General features: G+C 42.9%; 1 protein-coding gene across 3 annotated transcripts in view; it reads right to left on the bottom strand.

Annotated features, from left to right (window-relative positions):
• Window positions 1-20,394, bottom strand: part of hip1 (huntingtin interacting protein 1) — a 49,504-nt gene that overhangs the window by 18,621 nt on the left and 10,489 nt on the right. For all 3 annotated transcript variants that reach the window (XM_005933145.3, XM_005933146.3, XM_014337070.2), the window contains exons 2-10: window positions 10,504-10,567; window positions 9,851-9,993; window positions 9,690-9,746; window positions 6,103-6,183; window positions 5,355-5,431; window positions 3,320-3,381; window positions 2,085-2,225; window positions 269-326; window positions 13-88 (exon numbers count right to left, since the gene is read on the bottom strand). In XM_005933145.3, the coding sequence (XP_005933207.1) occupies window positions 13-88; window positions 269-326; window positions 2,085-2,225; window positions 3,320-3,381; window positions 5,355-5,431; window positions 6,103-6,183; window positions 9,690-9,746; window positions 9,851-9,993; window positions 10,504-10,567 (759 nt within the window). The remainder of the gene's footprint in view (window positions 1-12; window positions 89-268; window positions 327-2,084; window positions 2,226-3,319; window positions 3,382-5,354; window positions 5,432-6,102; window positions 6,184-9,689; window positions 9,747-9,850; window positions 9,994-10,503; window positions 10,568-20,394) is intronic.

Here is a 20,394-nt window from a genome sequence, read left to right as displayed (position 1 = left end):
GTAAGTCCTCACCTCAGGCAACTGTGGGATTTGAATCAGCCTTTTAAAATACTGCAGGTTACTGGAGCGATAAAACAGACTCTTTAGCCTGAAAGCAAAAAGGGGAGAGATATAACAATGAAAAAGAGGAAACGGGAAAACCTCACTGAGAAAAGCAGACAGAGCAAAAAGGTCTGACACTAAAAATTCATTCAGCACGGCAACAAGAGCTCAGAGAAACTGTGACCAACTCTGTGTGTGTGTGAGACACTGAAAGTGAACTTCATACTTCTTGAACTGTTCCTGGAAGCGATCTCTGTGGCCCTGGAGAGTGTCAGCTGGAAGGCCTGCGTGCACACAAGACAAGTGGCCAGGAATTACTTACAGACAGGTAGATCAGGATACTTTAAAACATGTCTGACTGCATACACACACGGGCGGATTTGATTAAGAATATTTCAGAACTGCAAATTTCCACATCTACCTTTCCAGAGAGTAAGAAAAAGGCTTTTTGAAACTGAGCTGCTGGTTAATTTTTTTTTCCCAGTGAGGCTTTGAAAATTTTCATGAGCCCGAGGGGTTCTGAGGAATCCGTCAATTCAGAGAGGAGAAACGCATCTCTCAATCTTTGAAGATAACCGTCAGAGATTTTAAGTATGCATACATCTGAGGAATATTAAGAGCCAAAGGTAAGGCTAGAAATCCTACAGCTAAACCCAGTGCAGTTCAGGAGACACAGGGCTTCATCAGCTTGTACTTAAGTGGTGCTTACGAGTGAGACTTTGAATACAAGCCCATACTACAGTATTTATTGGTCTGTGATTTTACTGTTGTAGGCAAAATGATGATGTCAAATATTTGAGGTATAGTAATGTTCAAGTGTCGAGCCACCCCACATTTCTTTATACTTTGCTTGGAAAAGGTGCAGTGACTTATTGAAGCGGGCAAACAAAACTGCATTGAGAGTGTGTTTGGGATGATTATCATGCTGAAAATTGAAAGTGATGCCAATCAGACATTTTCCAGGCAGTACTCCATTGTTTCCTGACAGCCGCCCTTCCACTGAGACCATTTCTGATGAAGCTTCAGTGAACAGAAGACGGATCAACTGAAGGTCCAGATGCATCACTCAGGTCCTGTGTCAGGTCTTTTTCCTATTTCTTAAAGATGTGACTTTCAGATGCTGTTTATCTGCTGTAGATAGTTTTTTTTAGTCTTTCCCTTTCTTCTTTTGTCCTGCATCTGTTCAGTTTCCTCAAATTTTTTTAAGGACACATTGCACACCACGCTGAGACATGCCAAGTTTCAGACTAATAGCTTTTTGAGAATTGCCTTGTTGGTGCAAAAATGCTATTTTATGGAAGTTGTTACCAGCAGTCTGTCACAAAAATGTTTACAAAGTGTGTAAAGACATTGGATCTTTGTTAGGTTGTCTGTTACGTGTAGACACAACACTGGTCCATCCACTGATCATTCGACTGCACTTGAATGAGTCATAAGTTAGTGTTAAATGGCTTAAGCACATCTGTGCTTTAGACAGATGTGACGGCAATGACTACTATTTACCTTTAGCAACAAATTACAGAAGCATGAAAAAAAATGGCAGTTTTGTTCATCGCTAGCTGCAGACCTAATGTTGCTGTTGTGTTTGTTGACCAGTTTCGAACATTAAAAACAATTAACATTAAAATAAAAATACAATTATGATTGAAACTGGTCAACAAACACAGTGAGACTAAGTCTTAACCACATCTGATTAAGCCGAGGATTTGCTCTCATAAGCTAAGGTCAGAAAACCATAAACAGCATTTAGGATTAAAAAAAAAAAAAAAAAAAAGTTTCAGAGTAAGGCCCGTGTTTATTTTCCTGCACAATCTCAACTAATAAAAAAATGGAAATAATCAGTTATCACCATGGACGAAATCCTACTTTAGCTAGACATCAATAAATGCAAATCAGCCCAGTCCAACAAGGGATTCCAGTCACTTCAGTGATATTCAAAAACTGCACAATATTTGCATTTAGTAACGACAACACTGAGCACCGCTGCAGTTATTGAGCCTGCAGCCGTGTGAGTGCTCGACCAGCAGGGGTGTGTGACTCACATGAGTGCAGCTTAAACAGCAGCTTGACGGTGTAGTCATACAGGTGGCTGCAGTCAAGGATAACCTGGATGAGGGGGGCCAGACGACACTGACCCGCCGCCGTCACAGAGACCGACCGAGACATGTCTAGAGAGCTGAACACTGTGAGGAGAGAGACGGTCAATAAATGCAGACCCAAAAATCAATGCACACACATACACACATGAGCATTAGTAATTATTGCAAACAGTGGGAGACTCATCGATCATACATGTTTCATGACCCAATCAACTCGTGCTCTTCATTTTACTGCTTCTGCCACAATTAACTAATAAAGTGTCTGAGAGCAGCACACGGCTCACTCTTGCTGCACTTAAAGGTTTTAAGTGACGCAGAGAGAGAGAGCAGCAACCTGAACACTAACAGGATTGTGTGACTCGCTGTCATTACGCCCCCCTCTTTCATTTCCCTGCTGCCCTGCTCACACTATCCCCAAAGTCGGCCGCTGAGAGCCTATGTGTAAAGCTGAGGTGTGGTTTCCTGCTTAGTCACAGCGTGCACACACACACGCATGCACCTAGATGTCTGGCCTCTTCACCCCCAGATGACGTGATGCTTTTTAGAGAACAGACCACATGAGGAAGCTGACGACAGCATAAGAGATTTGGGTGCAACCTCGATTTTTGATTTGTCAAAGCACGACATGTGATCGCCAATGTAACGAAGAGATATGATTTAGGCTTGGGAGCAATATTAGGAGTGAAGTTGGGGACGAGGGTTTGATAACATCACCAGGATGTTGAATGAAAGCCATGATAAATAGATACCAGAATGTAATTTCCTCCTGATCATTCATAAATGGAGGCACACAGCCTTCCTGGCATTTCTTCTGAGCTCCTGGTCACATCCCAGCGCTCTATTTTTAGCTCGACCCACACTTCAAGAGACATTAACCTGGGATGACTCACCCAGACAACAAGGGGGGCTAAAATATAACATGAATCCACAAACAGCCTGGCAGTAAACTGAAACAGAAGAGGTGGAGCTCTGACGTGACATATATATATATATATATATATCATGACATCATCTTTATTTCTGCGCACCATTGTGCAGAGACCTCCGATCCGTCAGACTGCGTATTCCTGTCTGTGAAAGTGTGAACTTGGATGCATTCATCTGTGGGTGTGTGAATGTTAATGCGCACGGTTTCAGATAAGCACAGCTGGCAGCGCAGTCAGACCAGAATAACTTACCACCCAGGAAGAGGTTGAGCTCACACTCCAGGTAGTCAAACATCTCTACAGTCAGCTGGAAGCTACAGGACAGGAGAGAGACACGGAGAGCTCATTTAAATAGAAATGCTAAACTTAAATAAATAAACACTCTGTAAACACATCAGATCTCATGCTGGATGTCTACACCGATATGGACTGGATAATTTGTTAGCAACACAAGGATGCCACATCATTAGATGGAAATGAAAACTATCAACCTGATTTAGAAACACCTTGAAATCAAAGTAAAAAACAAAACAAAAAACATTATGCCACAGGGATTTTACCGAAATGTCATTGTAGAAACTCATAACGATGCTCGTTAGTTTGCTTGTTTGCATGCCTGACAATGTTGAGGCTCATAAAGATGATGGATGGTGTGTCCTGCAGAGGTGTCCTCCCAAATCTGGACCAGGGCATCACTGAGCTCCTGGCCAGTTTCATGTGCAACCTGGTGGCATTGAAACATAACGTCCCCGAGGGTTTCTATTGGATTTAGGTCAGGCAACCATGAGGGGCAGCCAATGGCATCAGTTCTAACATACTCAAGGAAATGCCTGTATACTCTCACCACATGAGGCCGGGCATTGCCGTGTACCAGGAGGAACCCAGGACCCACTGCACCAGCGTAGGGTCTGACAATGGATCCAAGGTTTACTGATACCTAATGGCGGTGTTGTTGTCATGGATACACCTCCTCAGGCTATCACTGGCCCACTAACAACACAGTCATGCTGAATGACGTTACAGGCATCATAATGTTCTCCACGGCTTCTAAAGACCCTTTCATGTCTGTCACATGTGCTCAAAGCGAACCTGCCAATTCTGGTATTCTATGTCAAATTCCAATTGGACTCCACGGTGCTGGCAGTGAGTACAGAACCCTCTGTAAGTCCTGATTGTTTGGTCAGAGACATTCACACCAGTGATCTGCTGGGGGTCATTTTCTAGCTCCGGCAGTGCTCATCAGGATCTTCATCGAACAAAGGAGCAGATACAGATACCGGTCCTGTTGATGAGTTAAGGACTTTCTACGGCTCAGTCAAGTTCTCCTAGAGTAACTTTCTCATGGAATCTCCTCGAAACAGCAAAACCCAAAACAAAACATAAAAGCCCAGAAAGGAATAGTTATGGGCAAACTATCCTAAATGAAGTGTTTGACAGCTCTTTCATGTCTTCCTTTTGCCCGTGTTAATTAGATCCATGTGGCTCGCAAAAACGAATAAAAGACAACTGAAACCTCTCCGCGTCCGTGAGATGGCTCTGACACTGATATACACGCCTCAGATTACAACATCGATGGCAAATCTAACAAATGGGTACAGAGCACTTATAACATTAGATTTCTTTTAACCTACAGACGAGTGTTTTCCTTCTTTTACACATTTCTTTCCATTTCTTCTGATTTTCCACAAACTTTTGCTCTTTTTTTGGGAGAAAATATCAAACAAAAACATGTCTGGTTTATTACTATCAAAGCATTAAAGAAGCAGATACCGATCCAGGACTGTTGGCTTACGTGACCATCTCTTTCCGGATCGGGAGCATATCCAGGCACTTCCTTAGCCACCATTTATTCCTAATATGTCTCCTATTGAACATCAAAATGTTCATCAAAGGCCAGCCACAACCAGTAACCACTGCACAGCTGCAGCCTGCACTCATCCAGGAATGCAGAGCAATCTCTCAACAACAGATCCGGACACTTGTGCAGTCCATGCACAGATGGGAGACTGCTTGCATCATGCTGAGTGGAGGCTATACCTCAAATGAAACATCTTCTGTAAACGTGTTAAAGTGTTAGTATGTGTCAAAGTAAAGAACAAGCCTTTTGGTTATCCCCATGAACAGCCACATATTATCCGTGTGCGACTGTCCGGTAACAACTGAAGGATTTTGCATTTCACACTTTTGCTCCACAAAGCTGAGAAAAAGGCAACGCTGCCAGCACAGCGGTCCTGTCTGCCAAACAAAAACAATACGAGCAGCCGAAGCAGCGACTCGCCACACTCACAAGTTGTTGACGTCGTTCTCTCCCGCCTCGTCGAGCTGTCGGTTTGACATCTGAAGGTTTCCTGGAAAACGAGGGTTCTGAAAGACAAAGCAATGTAAAAGTCCCGATTACGGTTATATACCAGACCAATCTGATGGTTGTAAAAAGCAATGTGCTATTTAAATTAAGATTCATTAATTAGTCTGAGTACTGTGAGTCAAATAAGTTGTACGAGCGGTTGGAGATGAGGGAAGGGAGACCGGACAACAGATACAAATGACAAGGCTTTACTTTGAAACACCCCGTGAGTATTTCACACTATTTTGTACTTTCACCCTACTACTTTTACTCGATTACTCCATTTAAAAACATGTAGTGAAATAGCAATGTAAATCTACGCGTAGTGATCCATTTTTAATAGAAACAACTGATTAGAGCAATTGTTAGTAATAATGAATTAATATGCATACTAGCAGGCATGCATCATATGCATGTTTGTCACTTTCCAGGTGAAAATCCTCAACCTTGGCAAAAAACACCCAGACCTTCTGGGACAGCACCGGCACTGTATTCTGGTCCCTCCTTAACTCTACTCAGATGTCTCATAAAAAGCTACACTACAGATTCTTGGGAGGCCATTAGTGTAAAAGCTGGAATTTTGTCTGAAGCCACCCGCAGAGACCTGCTGGCACTAAAAGGAGAGTCTGAGACAAAGATAATGAGAGACGAGGGAGAGTGGTGATGGGTTTTATAGGTCAGGCCAACTCACTTTGATGTGAAACTCCATTTTGGTGATGAGCAGTTTGAGGTAGATGCTGCACAGCTTCCCGTAGCCTTCACTCAGGTGACCCTGATGTAGAAAGACAGAAGAGGAAGTGAAGAAATCCAAGGAAACAAAGGAGAAACGGTGTCCCCATGTCCTTCCTTCTAAAGGTCACAGGGACACCGTGTAAGGTCACTCTCACAGTGTACGGGTGAATGCAAAAACCCAGTTGACAACATCCTTGTGCCAGGAAAAAGTAGAATATCTCTAGCCTGTGAGTGAGGGTGGTAATGACATAACAGGAAAGAAAGAGGCCACAACCTTTGTCCCACTGACCACGCTTCCTGTATCCTCCTCCCTACTGACATCAGCAAAACTGAGTTAGTGTAATAAGGAATATCTTAGACCTCCACCCCAGTCGCTGTTGCTCAATTAATCACTTAGGAGTGTCTCTTGAGATTTTTGTGGCTAAATGTATTGCAGTTGACACATGTTTACGCTTGCATTTCATCAGAGTCGCCGGCATCAATATAATGAAGAGAAATCTGCTCACTTCTATCAGTGGTTCCCAGCATTTTCCATCCATGCCCCATTCAGATGGACAACACTGCTTCATCAACACTATACTACATATATCTGTATATGTTATTTGGGTGTACATTCAGGATTATTTAGCCTAATGTTTAAGCTGTTATATTCCGTTAACAAGAATTTTAGCTAACAGTTTATTCACACTTTTTTGGCTTCCACTTTCATCTATTTATTTATTTATTTATTTAATCTATTTATTTATATATTTGTTTTATGTATATATTTGTTCAAGTTGGATAACAACTTGAACAGCTCTTGTAACTTCTTAGCTCACTATAACTGTTAGCTAGCTATGACAATTTCCAAATTTTAATGTAATACTTAGCTATTTATGTCATTTTAGCTGTTAACTGTGCCACTGAACCCCCCCCCCCCACACACACACACACACGTCAAAATTGTGAGTTATTCCTGAGTCGAAACTTGGTATGCAACTTGCTAACCTGCTAACATAAAAATGTGAGTTGCTGAAGGTAAAATAGTTTTTCTTTACTGATGGAAACAGGCTTTAATCATTTATCCATTATGTTTAGCTGACTATTTCATTTGTTTATTTATACAATTAGGTAATCATTTAAATTGCTTGTTAAAACTTCTGTTTTTTTTCTAAAAACATTTCTTTAGCTCTCTCAGTTATTGAGCCATACCATTAGCTAGCTAAATAAATTTCCAACTTTCAGTCTAGTTAAGTTTAGTTACCTACTTCAACTATTAACCAATTAGGTTGCGCTAACAATGTAATATATGCATACAGTTAATAATTTTTACTGCCCATCTAAACCTTTATGTTTATTATCTACATAATTTAACTCATGAGGCATATAGTTAGCTAGCTATGACAATTTACAACTTTTAATGTAATACTTAGCTATTTATATCATTTCAGGTGTTAACTGTGTAAGTTTGTTTCTGCCACTGAATAATAATTTAACTGTTGAGGCACACAGTTAGCTAGCTATGACAATTTTCCACTTTTAATTCTTTACTTATCAACTTATCTTAATAAAATAATCTCTGCATTTATAATGTCAGGAAACAATTTTCATCCATGCTTTTCTAACCAGTCAGATATTTCTTGTCCATTTTAATCACTTGTGTTTTCTTTCGGTTGTTATTGGTTAACTAAAGGCACAGTAACACTAACAGTGGTGCTCAAACCTATTCAGGTCAACTAAATTATTTATTCTTTTAATGCATCTCTGGCTTCCTACAAGATACCTGGAGAGGGAAGTCAGTGGGGTAGATAAATGCAAATATTATCAAATGACATTATTTTGAAAATCTTTTGAAACAACTTGAGACTCCAGTATTGTTTTTTAACTACACCACCAAGACTAAACGCATGTCAGCACAAATCCCCCAAACCAGAACGACACCAGCCTCGGTGACATTACTGTTTCATGAGGGTGGTAGATGATGCAACATGAGCTCATGTGGCTTTTGTCCATTATGTCTGTCACTACACCCTGGCAGCAGGCTACCAACAAATGATGATGAATATAATCTGCTATGATCACCACAGCAAAGAGGACAGTTGGCAGCCGTACTCTGATAATGAACAAAATCCAAGTAAATCAGCAAAAACTGCACCTGTATATGTTAAACTCCTAGAAAGATCATTTTAATGAGTCAACACCCACCTGGACAGCCTGTTAATGCCTTTTTAATGCGTACCTTCACCTGGCCTGAGGTTCGCTACACAAGTTTATTCCATGTGAACTTAATCTGGTGCTTAATCTGACATCTTGTAAAAATAGCCTGAGCACTATATGTCTAATAACTCTGCCGCCTGTTTATTTACTGCTGCGTTATTGTTTCTGTGGCTTTCTTGGTCTCTCAACATGCTTTTAAAAAGAAAATAATCTACTCTGAAAGCACTTTAAGCTCTGCTGTAATTCAGGAAGTAAAGCGAAAAAGCTACTGCCTCCGTAAATTAATTGACAGAATTTGTTTTGTTCATTTACCGAGCGCCTCTACAGTACTATGCACTTCTGCACACACAACTGCGATGCCAGAATAAAGGGCACAATAATACACAATGTTTCGTGTCTTCACATAACAAATGCAGTGGTCCCACAAGCCACTGCCAAGCTGCACGATAATGCCAAGCTGTCAGAAAACCATGCAATCACAGAATGATTTATAACATTAATTACTGTAACTAGAATTTAATGACACTTAAAGGCAATAACAATAAGGCATCCTTCTGACTGAAGTTTGGTCCCTTTACAGCATCCTGCCAAGCGATTGGATTTATCCTTAACCATCAGGAACCCTCACGTTAACTTTTATCCAGTGGAAAAAAGTTGGCGCTCATCCTCCAGCTTCACTGTGTTTATGTTATGCTAACATAGCTGTGTCGCTAGCGCTCAAGTAGCACATCATTATATACCAGCTAGCCCAACTTCAGTAACCCTACAAACATCACTGCTGTTTAGTTTTCTGTCTTCATTTATGTTGGAAGTGATAGCAGAGCTGTACGTTTTAATTTGTTCAGACATCTCTCAGTCAGAACATGCAATATCATGTTTAGGTGGAAACTAGCGAGCTAACTTCCTGCTAACTTCTAAATCTGTTAAATTTAATAAATTCTGTTTTCATGGATGCCTGGATGTTAAACTTAATTGTTACACCTTGTAAAGCAGCAACGCTGATCATTTTATTAAAGATGAAATAATTTAGACAGTTTTTGACTCTCAGTGATGCTGGAGTTCGTTTGACTTTGGGGCCTAAAGGGGACGGAGTTTTGGACCCAGATTCCTCCACAAGGCTCCTGACTACGGCAGCCGTTCTAAAACATTTTTTGTCAGATTTTTCTAATGCCGTGTATCACATAAAATCGTATCGAGGTCAGGAAGCACAGCCAGAATTCATACATAAGAAACTAGATTATAAGGCGCACTGTCAATTTTTGAGAAAATTAAAAGATTTTAAGTGTGCCCTGTAGTGTGGAAAATGCAGTAAATGAGACTTATGACTGTGTGAGATGACATAATCCTTACCCACATCCTGCTCATATCAGTTAAATCAGCCTTGTTCCTCATGGAGTCCTTTATCACCTGAAGAATCAACAATGGAAACAAAGAGAGGGGAAACATCCTTAACATTGAGTATCAGAACACAGTTACAATAAGAGGGAGACAAAGTTTTCGTGTTTACGTACGTTCGGATGCCCGTCCCGCAGCAGCTTGTGGAAGACATGGCAGAACTTCCAGCAGAGCACGGCGTTGCTGGAGAGAGGAAGCCGGTTGACTGCCGCCCAGAAGGTGTGGGCACCTTTCTCATGATGGGTCCCCAAGATGCAGGGTGAGAGCGGCAGTCAAGGATCACAGGCTTACAGTGTTTGTGTAGCCTGGCGGAGCCTAAGTATTTACCAATCTCAATACAGAAAACTCTTATTTTAACATTTGTTGCATCTCCTTTGTGTGTGTATTTTTTTTGATGATCTCTTTTGTTTGAGGCCTTTGCTTAGCTCCGTCTCTGTGCAGGATGTTAGATGTTAGCAGTTTGGTGCTTTTTAGTCTATCTGATAAAACAGAAATATGTCCGTCTAGCCTTCCGTTTGGTTTTACACATGACTAAATTAGCTGTGCAGCAGGGCCATGTGCAGACGACGGGGTTACACAAAATTAGCTGTTTTGCACCAACACAGCCCTCCAGCTACGGAAGGATGATTTTGTACACACAACAAAGTCAAAACAAATGCTCTTCCTCTCCTCAAACACAAACACACACACACACACACACACACACACACACACACACACACACACACACACACACACACACACACACACACACACTATGTTAGGATATTCCTGGCATGCTTCTCTTTGACAGCGACCTCCTGTGTGTTGATGGCCTTGTTGATGCTGACAGCCTGTGAAGAGGAGAAAAGAAAGGGCAGAAGAGAAGAGGGGAGAGAAGCAGAGGAAATAAATCAGCCCACAGCTTTTTTACTCACAGCAAAAAAAAAAAACAAGTCAAGTTTTTCATTTTAAAACTTGACATCCTTCCACCTTTCAGAAAGTTGCCTTTTCCCTTTTCTAACCACCTGGGGAATGAGAGGCAGCCCAGGTTTTTTTATAACGCGCTGATTGACCCATTTTCTGCAGAGTTGGTATTCAAGGCAGCAGCTGAGAGGCCTCCTCTCTGCTGCTGAGGAGGATCTACAGCCTCGCAGCCTGAAAGAGACGCGTGTGCTGCCAAATCTCAGCATGGAGTGCAGTCGGCAAGTTAAATTACAGACATGTGACGGAGCATGTAAGAAGGGCTGAAACGACGCAGGTGCTTTTTTTTTTTTTTTTTAATTCTCCTGCGTGTTTGTGTTAATTCACAGGATTAGATGTCATCATATATACGAACAAAGCAGGAAACAGTTGCAACATCTGCAGAGGATAGAGGCCGGACAGAAAACCACCACGGACTACTCTTCAGCAAACATAGTTAACATTAAGACTGTAACCAGACAGATTTAATGAGACGGCACCAGCAACCAGACACGTGCGGATAAGCAGGGGAGCATCTGTCTGTGCTGTGACATCTACTGAGGAATGTTGGCCAGACTGAACCTGAAGCTCCTCCAACTTCAGCTCAAATTTTAAGAATCATCAGAGATGAATTACAGAACCACCAGAACACACTGGAATGACTTTTCACTTATGCTCTAACCCAGTGTGACACCGTCACAAGGCTGAAAATGCTGCCACCGGTAGCTTGGATGGTGTTAGTTTGGCAGTTTTTGTGGGGATTTCTGGTTGTGCTATGGCACGCTATTAGTTTTCAGGAGGTACTATGGACACTCCCTCTCATTCTTAAACTACCCTTTAGATAAAAGCTCATGGTTCAGGCCATCATTTAGATATGCTGCTGTGCGCCCCCCCCCATTTTCCATACATTTCTTTGCTACAGCCAATTACTTTTTGTTCTCGCTCTCTCGCTGTGGCCTACCTTTGTGCAGGCTCTACATGTTTCAGGTCTGCACTTCCTGGCCCACCAAAGTGGCGAGTATACCTTCTTAGCTGAGGCAGAAGCCACCAATCCCGAGTGTGGCTTAGTTTGGGGTTTCGTTTCAGTTGAAAGGGAGTCGTTTCTCTCAACTGTAACTTTCTATACAGGATATTTTTGGGTTTCTTTCTCTGTAACATAGGAAGGTGAAAATGAGGCATACTAAACATGCTCTAAGATAACTTATATTACGAACTACTACAAAATGAATAAAGTGCTATTCAAAGAAAAGCATTAAAAACACAACCACTATTTAATAAAACAAAGCCTGGGTGTCCAGCAATGCTTGCAGATTGTGAGGCTGGACTTTGCACAGCATAGCTTAAAAGCTAATGGTACCATGCTAACATGCAAATAATAAATAAGATGAAAAATTCCTCATTTATCCCATATTTGTAAAATTATTTTGTTACAGCCATCAACCGTAATAACATCAACAGCAGTAGTAGTAACTCCTCACACACAATCAGGGGCTCACCAACCAAACCTCATCTATATCAGGTATTGTGACCTCATTGTGTTGCCTAACAACAGCCTACCAATGGGCTAGAATGGCCCACTTGTCGCATTTCCGCACCTGCATCCTTTTAATTTCAACACAATACACATTTGATTTACAGGCACCAAAGTTAAATCAGCCGTTTTATTATATTATAAAGTCATCACATGTCTTAGCAACCACCTAACAACAGACTAAAACCAAATAATGGTAAACAACCTGGTTCTTACTTGACCGCGCAAAGTGCTTTATACAACATGCCTCATTGACCCATCCATATGCGCACTTAACAACACATCGGAGAGCAACTTTGGGGTTCAGTACCTTGCTCAAGGACACTTTGGCATGCACTCTGGAGCAGCCGGGGATAGAAAGACCAAACTTCTCAGTAGTCAATCTAATTTGCATTAGACCTTCTTTACCTCCTGAGCTACAGCCACGCCAAATAAGTGCAGTAGCTTGAGTAATAGTAATAAAAAATTAAATAAACAGGGATAATAATTGATCTCTGTGCCAGACAGATATATTGCGTTATACAGACTGAAAGCACGAGGTATAAAACATTTCCTACATCCAGCCTCGTTTGTTTTCATCGTTTTAGTTTTATTTATTAGCAGGAAAACACTTGCTCATTGAAAATGAAGTTTACAGTTTGAGTCTGAGTGGAAAGCAATTCGTTTTGTAGGCGCCTGGTCAGAAACCAGAATGTTGAAATGATCCAGAAATGAAAAACAGGAACTGAAATGATCACCCAGCGATGGCGCCAGAAGAAAAGCTAAAACAGAGTTTATAGCACCAATGATTAAAGCGATGGGGCAGAATTAGACATCTCATTCTTTCATATCCTCTATGCTAAATTTCCCAATTTCCCACAATGCAATATGACCTCAACGTTACACACTGGCTAATTTTGTCATCATTCGACTGCCTGACGCATCAGCTGAGGTCTAACCGGTTTTGTCCAATCAAGTTCACTATCAAAATATCTTCACGTATTTGGTGGCGCCTTCTGCGATGTGGAAACTGGCCAGTGAAGTTCCTCTTTGACTCAGCCTGTGGAGATCACCGATATGCGGACATTTTATGATAAACCATTTAACACCTGCTGAGAAATTTCCGTACACATTTTACTTATGATGAGAAAAACAAATAAACATCAGAGATCGCTGCATTTATTTGGATTCATCCTCTGAGGAATATCTGAACGGTCCAATAGGTCGTTTATTAATCAGAAGGTCAGTGGTTTGATCCCTGGCTTCCCTTCGTCTGCATGTAGAAGTACCCTTGGGGAAGATACTCATTTGTCCCCTGGAGTAGTAAGAAAGTACCTTGAGGGCTCAAACTGTGTAGGAAAGATATATTTGTGGCCCATTTACATTTGGACTGACAGAAATTTGCATCCATAGATACGTGCATGAAAAGTTTAAAAGCCTTCTAGCTGTTGTGTGAAAGTTTTCACGATGCTTTTAGGTTATGTCAGCTGGCAGCCGACCAGGAAAAACCTGCAAGTACAAATAAATATAAATCTTCTAGAACCCACATCGCTTCAGAGTTTTTCAGATAGTTTCTGTGAAGGCGAGGTGACGTGAAGCAGCATCTGGCTGACATTAAACACGAGGGGAAAACAAAACCGGGAAAAGTTCTACATCCAAACAGCTGACTCAAACGGAGCCCGAAATGCCGGTCTTCCGCACACACGACCAAACAGGGCAGCGTATCCTGCCGCTATCATTTGCAGGGTATCTCCAGCAGAGAGCGAGGAGAGCGAGGGGGATGGGGTCAGCAGAGGACGGGAGGCCTGTTTCATAATCTCACTTCCCACAGATGTTCGGAGTGCGCTCCTCCTCTTCCAGTATGTGAGCCGCCGGGACTGGAAGTTTACTGCGAGGAATAGGAAGAGGAGGAGGAGGAGGAGTGGGGTAGAAGGAGGTTGGAATGGGGAAGGGAAAGGAGAGATGAAAGGAGGAATGATCTGGGAGCAGGGATTTCTGTCAGTCTCTTTAGGAAAATTTTAAGATCTTCTCTGTGTCGAGCTGACCTCGGTGAATGAAAGGCTCCATATCTTCTTAGTCTGTCTCTGTGTGATCTTGCAGATACACCACATGTTGATGTTCGAGTTATCTTCTATTGCACAATGTTCTGACAGCATCCTGTGACTGAGCTTGACAGATAACTAGACTATAAATATTCCAGGTTTATAGCGACTTTTATTTAGCTTTGGAAAGACAACCTGGGTGTGTGCACCTCGATCTACTTCAGATTTCCACAACGCTACCTGGTGTCGCAGACTGCTGAGAAAAAAAATGCCCGAGAGAGCCCATCTAGAAAATATTTTCTTTATAGCCACAATCCTGAAACAGATGACGTTTGGATCGGAGAAGAAGAATGTGGGTCTGGCTTGTCAAAACAACGGCAGACAATAGACCGCCACCTCCACACGCACCATCACTCTGAGTGACATAGCAGCAGCGAAAGCAAGCAAGCAAGCAGGCAGGCAGGCAGGCAGGCAAACACAAGTTTACTGTTGAGAAAAATCTAATTTATGAGTTTGGTTCAGTCACAGGAGTGATTCAGTGATCATGAGAAGACGAGGAGGAATTCAGGAGCTGGTTGCTGTTTGCACAGCATCCGCCCCTCCGCGCTCAGGTCGTAGTCCTGTCGATGGTGAACAGCCGGCGCTATGAATCATAAAGGTGAGAAGAGACAGACGTGGATAACAGAAAGTGCGCTTATACTTTGGTGCAGTATGGGTGGGGACTCTTTATTAAAAGGAAAAGCCGTAAAACTTACAGCAAGAAAAGTTCAAAATCTATCCACTCTAAAGTTGTCCAGTGGGCCGGGTAGGAGCCTTTACTGAGCAGATTTAGGACCCAGGGCCTTATGTTTGACACCCCTAGCGTGACCTGGGGAGAGCAGGCACGTGGCGGGACACATGACGGCCACCGGCTAGTTGTTTCTATGTAGGCACAAAGTATAACAACCTGACGCCGCACGCTTTCTTGTTTTTTTAAAAGGTTAAAGGTCGGCGCCGGATGTTTGCATCCTGACACGCACCGCTGGATATGATCTAGAAAAGCGTACGCGTGAAAACAGCCTGTGTCTGCTGATAGAGTCCACGAAAGGAAGGCCAGTGAGTTATGATCAGTCATGTGCTTTAAAAAAAAAAGTTAGACTTCCTGTTTACAAATAAACCAGAAGGTCTGACGACAGGATCTGGAAATTTATGGGAACTTTATGATTACTGGAATACTTTTCTTTGTTTTGTTTTTTGTTAAACAACCCTGAAGATTCTGTTCATGCACAAAAGGAAGAAAGAAAAAAAAAAGACCCCATGCAGCTGCGAAACCATGATTTCTTGCACCACCTGAGGCTGATACAGAGAATGGTTGTAGAAAGGCTTTCAGTGATGCAACACATTCAAAAAGCTATTTCTTCTCCAGAAACATTGAGGCTGTGTAGACTGATGCACCTGTGAGTATTTGGAATTAAACAGACTGAATTTGAAGCTTTGCGTGTGGAGGCTGGAACATGAAATGTGGCCAATGGCAACACAAAAAGCCTCAAATTAAGATAATATTGTCACTCCTTTTCAGGAGTTATGAACATATAGCGCTGTATTTATTTACACTTAAGAGTTTGAATACAATCTATACACACTTCTTGTGTTTTGCACCTTTTTCCTTCTTTTAAACACGATCCATATTTCTAAAAATTGTATTCAAAGTGTAGGTTAACACTGAAACACCATGTCTACACTTAAGCCACATCTGCTTTACATTTTACTGATGAGGGAAGTGACTTTTGTGGCATTTCCTGTCATGGTCACTGGCTGCTAATTTGTCACAAGCACTAAAATTGTGACACTCTCGTGTTGTGATCTGCATGTGAGCTAACACAGCCTTCAGGGATCGAAGCTGTAAGTTTTAACATCGACAATTTGCTTTGCTTCTCCTTTTCTTTCCATCACACAAGAAAAAAAAAGAAGAAGAAAAAAAATCAAGGGATGATTGAGTAAACGCCAGTGCAACTGGTTCCCACATGAGGATGACCCAATTAGCCCACAGTGAGACTTTGTACTTTGTGTTAGGGTTGAATGGGAGTGCCAGCTGCCTAGATCTCCTGGCATTGGCTGAGGCGGCTTGCCGGCATCAATAAATCAGTGGCCTATTAGCCCCTCGCAGTGCAGCCACTCGGACCGGCTGACAAAGCCAAATGACGAGCAATTAAATCACAGGTGAGAGGAAAGTGATTATAAAGCTGAGGCGCAAAGATCCGCCCCGAGAGAGTCCTTAAACTGGGGAACCTACGTCACTGCATCTGGAGGGGGCCGGCATCTTTTGCGCTTCCCCTTTCCGCCCTGAAGCAAAGAGTCATAACGAGCCATCAATCAATTCCTCGCCGACGCAACACAGAAGTCCTTTCTGCTTCTTGGTATCTACAGAAACATCTTCTTTTCCACAGTTCTGCTTTCAAACAAAGTGTTATTGATACAGTGTTGAAAGCACGCAAAGTTGGGCCTGGCAAGCACCAATCAGCTCTTCTGTGGAAAGCGCGGCATTGATATGCTGATCGTGGTCTGGCTGCGCCCGCTGAAGGCCCAGCGCACAGCACCCAGAGGGAGAAAGCATCTTCTGCCTGCTAAACGAAACGGCCCTCGCTGAGCGACTCCCTTCCCCAACCCTCCGCCTCCCAAAGAGCATGTGACTAAAAAGCGATGTTGGGCGATTTGATTGCCATGTCAGTCCCGGAGACATGTCATCTTATCGTGGTCACTTTATGACGGTCACAGAGAAAAGACAGCGCTCTCGGATATTTTTGTCTCTGGCGCGCTGTCGCACATTTCATGTCAGCATTAGTGCCGAGAATAACTCAAAGCTAGTGATGCTCAATCATGAGAAAATGACTGTGGAAAACCTCGGCAGGGCCAAATGAGAAGGGGGAGAGTAAATTCGGCAACACTTGTTCTCCCTGGATTTAAGCAGGAGGAGGAGGAGGCGGCATCCTTAGCATGGGAGTGGAGTGATTAATTTAAGTTATGGTACTATGATTATCTGACAGCAGTTATTTAGGTGTGGATGGAGGAGAGAGCTCATGACAGGCCGTGGAGTCTGCTTTAGCTTCACCCATGTTCCCAGTGATTCTGACTCTGGCATGATATCAACAAGTGAAGCCTCTGGTCTTAAAACCTTCATTATGGCACAGGTAAGAAGGACTGCGTGTCTGTATTTAACAGCTGCATGCTTTCCCAATCCTTCTGCAATGTTTCCTCCTTCTGATTTAACCTCTCAGCACACCCAACAGGGGACAAGAGCCCAGAATGCTTTCACCAAGTCTGTCACTGTTCCCAAACAACAGAGCAGACACCAAACTGCTGTCATACCTTTTGAGCTACGCGTCTAAATTAAAGACGGATGTCTCGGAGGCCGAGGCTGGAGCTGCCGCCGAGACTGGTCCAGCTATTCTGCTATAAAAAGGGTAAACAGCGATGGGATGGAGGAAGGAATGAAAACAGGAAACGTGCAGGCTGTGAATGCAGGAGCCCTGTTAACGCTGAGGTGAGGCAGAGGAGGCACGGTCATTGTGGCTGACGCTGTAGGGGTGGAGGTGAAGGAGAGAAAGAGGGGGGGGGTTGCAGGCACTCAGTCAGGCTTCCTGTCTTGGCACACCCTCCACTGCCCATTTCCTGCCTGCTGAAAAATGCCCAAATCCACAGCACCCCCGCCTTCAGCTAAAACCTTGCTCAGTCAAGCCAGACAGGGAGCAGCTGAGACCAAACACTTTGCTCTGTCTCCATTTCCTGCCAGATCCCCTCCAGGTGTCTTTGTGTGAATACACTCAGACCTTTAGGAACACAGATATTTAAAAATGGGCAGTCAGCGATCGCTAACAGATGACCTGAAATAACAATCTAAAAAGAACATGCCATCTCTCCCCACTTCACAGACCGTAATATTTAGACGCAACTTATCAAGCACACACATCTGTTTGCAAACACCTGCACGCTTACATGTGAAGCACACACACTGTGAATAGCATTTTCTGCTCAGCTGATTAATAAAAGTCTGATATTCACTGAATATGTGTTTTGTCTCCAGCTCAGTATATAGAAAAATCCAAAATGATCTTTAATTCATATACTATCAAATGCTTAAAGAACAATATTTGTACTGTGTCTTATCTCTTTCTAAAAACCTTTGGAGTCTGCACATGGTGTCATACCTGGAGAACACAGTACTGTGCAAAAATGTTTAGCCAGGCCTCACCTCTTATTAAATTTGGCTTCAAGTAGCCAGACTTTAATGTCTTTTTTTTAAAGATTACAGTAAACCCAAAAGCAAAGTCGCCAGCTGGAAAACGAAACCATTGAGCTCAAAGATGTGAAGGGGAAGTGCAGATTTGGAGACAAGCCTTTCTGTGTTTGTTCTTATGAAACCTCCCTTTTACATATACACACATGACCTAATCCAACCGTTTAATCTAAAAACACAGATTACAGCAGTATGATATAGTGGTGTAAACATTTTTTTTGGACTATACCTCCGATGAGCATGGTTCCGGTGCACTCTGTATCTGACTTCAGGTTTCACACACTAAAAATATCCGCCTATTTCCTCGAAAATAAAACAACAGCCTTCATGGTTCAACGTGCACAAGTAAAAGTATACGCGGTGAAACAGAGCTTGCCTTACCGTGGTGCATTTCACACAAACAAGCAGCCTCCTCAGAGGTCACAACACCATGAAATAACAGTTTTTATTTATTCTTTTACAAATCCATTGAAAAAAAAATATTGGATAATAACAGGAAAAGCGTTTTTGGCCCAAACATTTTTCCAAGAGCGACTCCACCCGGCTGAAAAGGTCACCGGTCTGAACAGAGCCCTCTGTGTTGCTTGTTTCAGGACCATGTTATGTGTCGCGTCTGACGTGCAAATCTGCTCCAGTGTGAGCCTCCTCGCATCTCTCAAAATTCAGGCTTGCACTGACGCAAAGAGGGCAGAGTGAGAGTTTTTTCTTATGTGCACGCAGGGAGCAAAAATTACAAACCCATGCATGCTACACAGGTGTCACTGCAGGCACTGAGGGAGCATTATCAACCCAGCGAGCTGAATCTGGAATGCAATGTACAATTTTATCATAGAGTGAAGGTGAAACCAGCCACCAGCCTAGTAACAATGGCTGCCAGTCATGTGCAGGCCCCTGAGGCTGTAACTGGGAGCTTGTTTTCCACCTAATGCACCGAGTATCTCCTGTCCCATTAATAACGGGGCAATGGGTGATGCAGATAAGCCCAGCGGGATGTTGCAGTCTCATAAGAGCCCACTAAAAAGCATGCAAACATACAGCTCCGGGATGTTTGGAGCGTGCAACCTAACAGCAATGGGTTCGTCGCTGAGGGTAGAGGTGGAGGGTGGCAGCTGGTTAAAGTCACACGTAGGTCGAAGGCCGGGCTCCACCACAATTAAACTCTCAGCCCTTCATCCCCGTGGCAGGCTTTTGAGCCCCTCCTCTCTTTGCAACTCTGCGTGAAAAAGCCTCGCGGCCTCGCCTCAACTTCCTGAAGACGTATCAGTAAAAGCCACATCTGTGCACCTCAGCTCACCCCACCTCACAGCACAGCGATAACCGAATATACACAGGCATCACAATCATCTGCTTCCGTGGCTTCTTTTTCATTTTATCTAAAACAAACTGTTTCAGCTGATGCAACAATGGGGCAAACGTTCAGCTGCACGTTAAAACAAATTTCTAATCGGCCAATCAAATGCCATTAACTCAGTGCATGAAGTCATGTCGACATGTAGAGTAACTCAAGACGACATTCTGAAGTCCAAACTGAGCATCAAACTGAGAATGAAAGGTCATTTGATTGACTTTAAACGTAGTGTGGTTGTTAGCCAGAGTATTTCCGAAAGTGCTGATCTACTGGGATTTTCCTACACAACCATCTCTAGAGTCCGGGGGAAAAAAAGAGGACGAAAATATCCAGAGAGAACAATTCTCTGGCTAAAAATGACTTGTTGATGTCAAATAAGAAAGCCCGGAGTACCTCGAGCTGATAGGAAGGCAACAGTAACTCTAGCAATACTTGTTAGAACCGAGGTATGCAGAAGAGCATCTCTGAATGCACAACATTCAGATGCAGCAGAAGAGCACACCAGGTGACACTGCTGTCAGCTAAAACAGGAAACTGTGGTCCGG

This window comes from Haplochromis burtoni, unplaced genomic scaffold (genome assembly GCF_018398535.1).
Source record: "Haplochromis burtoni strain Fernald_Lab_line unplaced genomic scaffold, NCSU_Asbu1 Contig_160, whole genome shotgun sequence".
In the NCBI taxonomy this organism is placed as follows: domain Eukaryota; kingdom Metazoa; phylum Chordata; class Actinopteri; order Cichliformes; family Cichlidae; genus Haplochromis; species Haplochromis burtoni.
The sequence above is the reverse complement of the archived record's forward strand: the minus strand, read 5'-3'. Positions and strand labels throughout refer to the sequence as shown.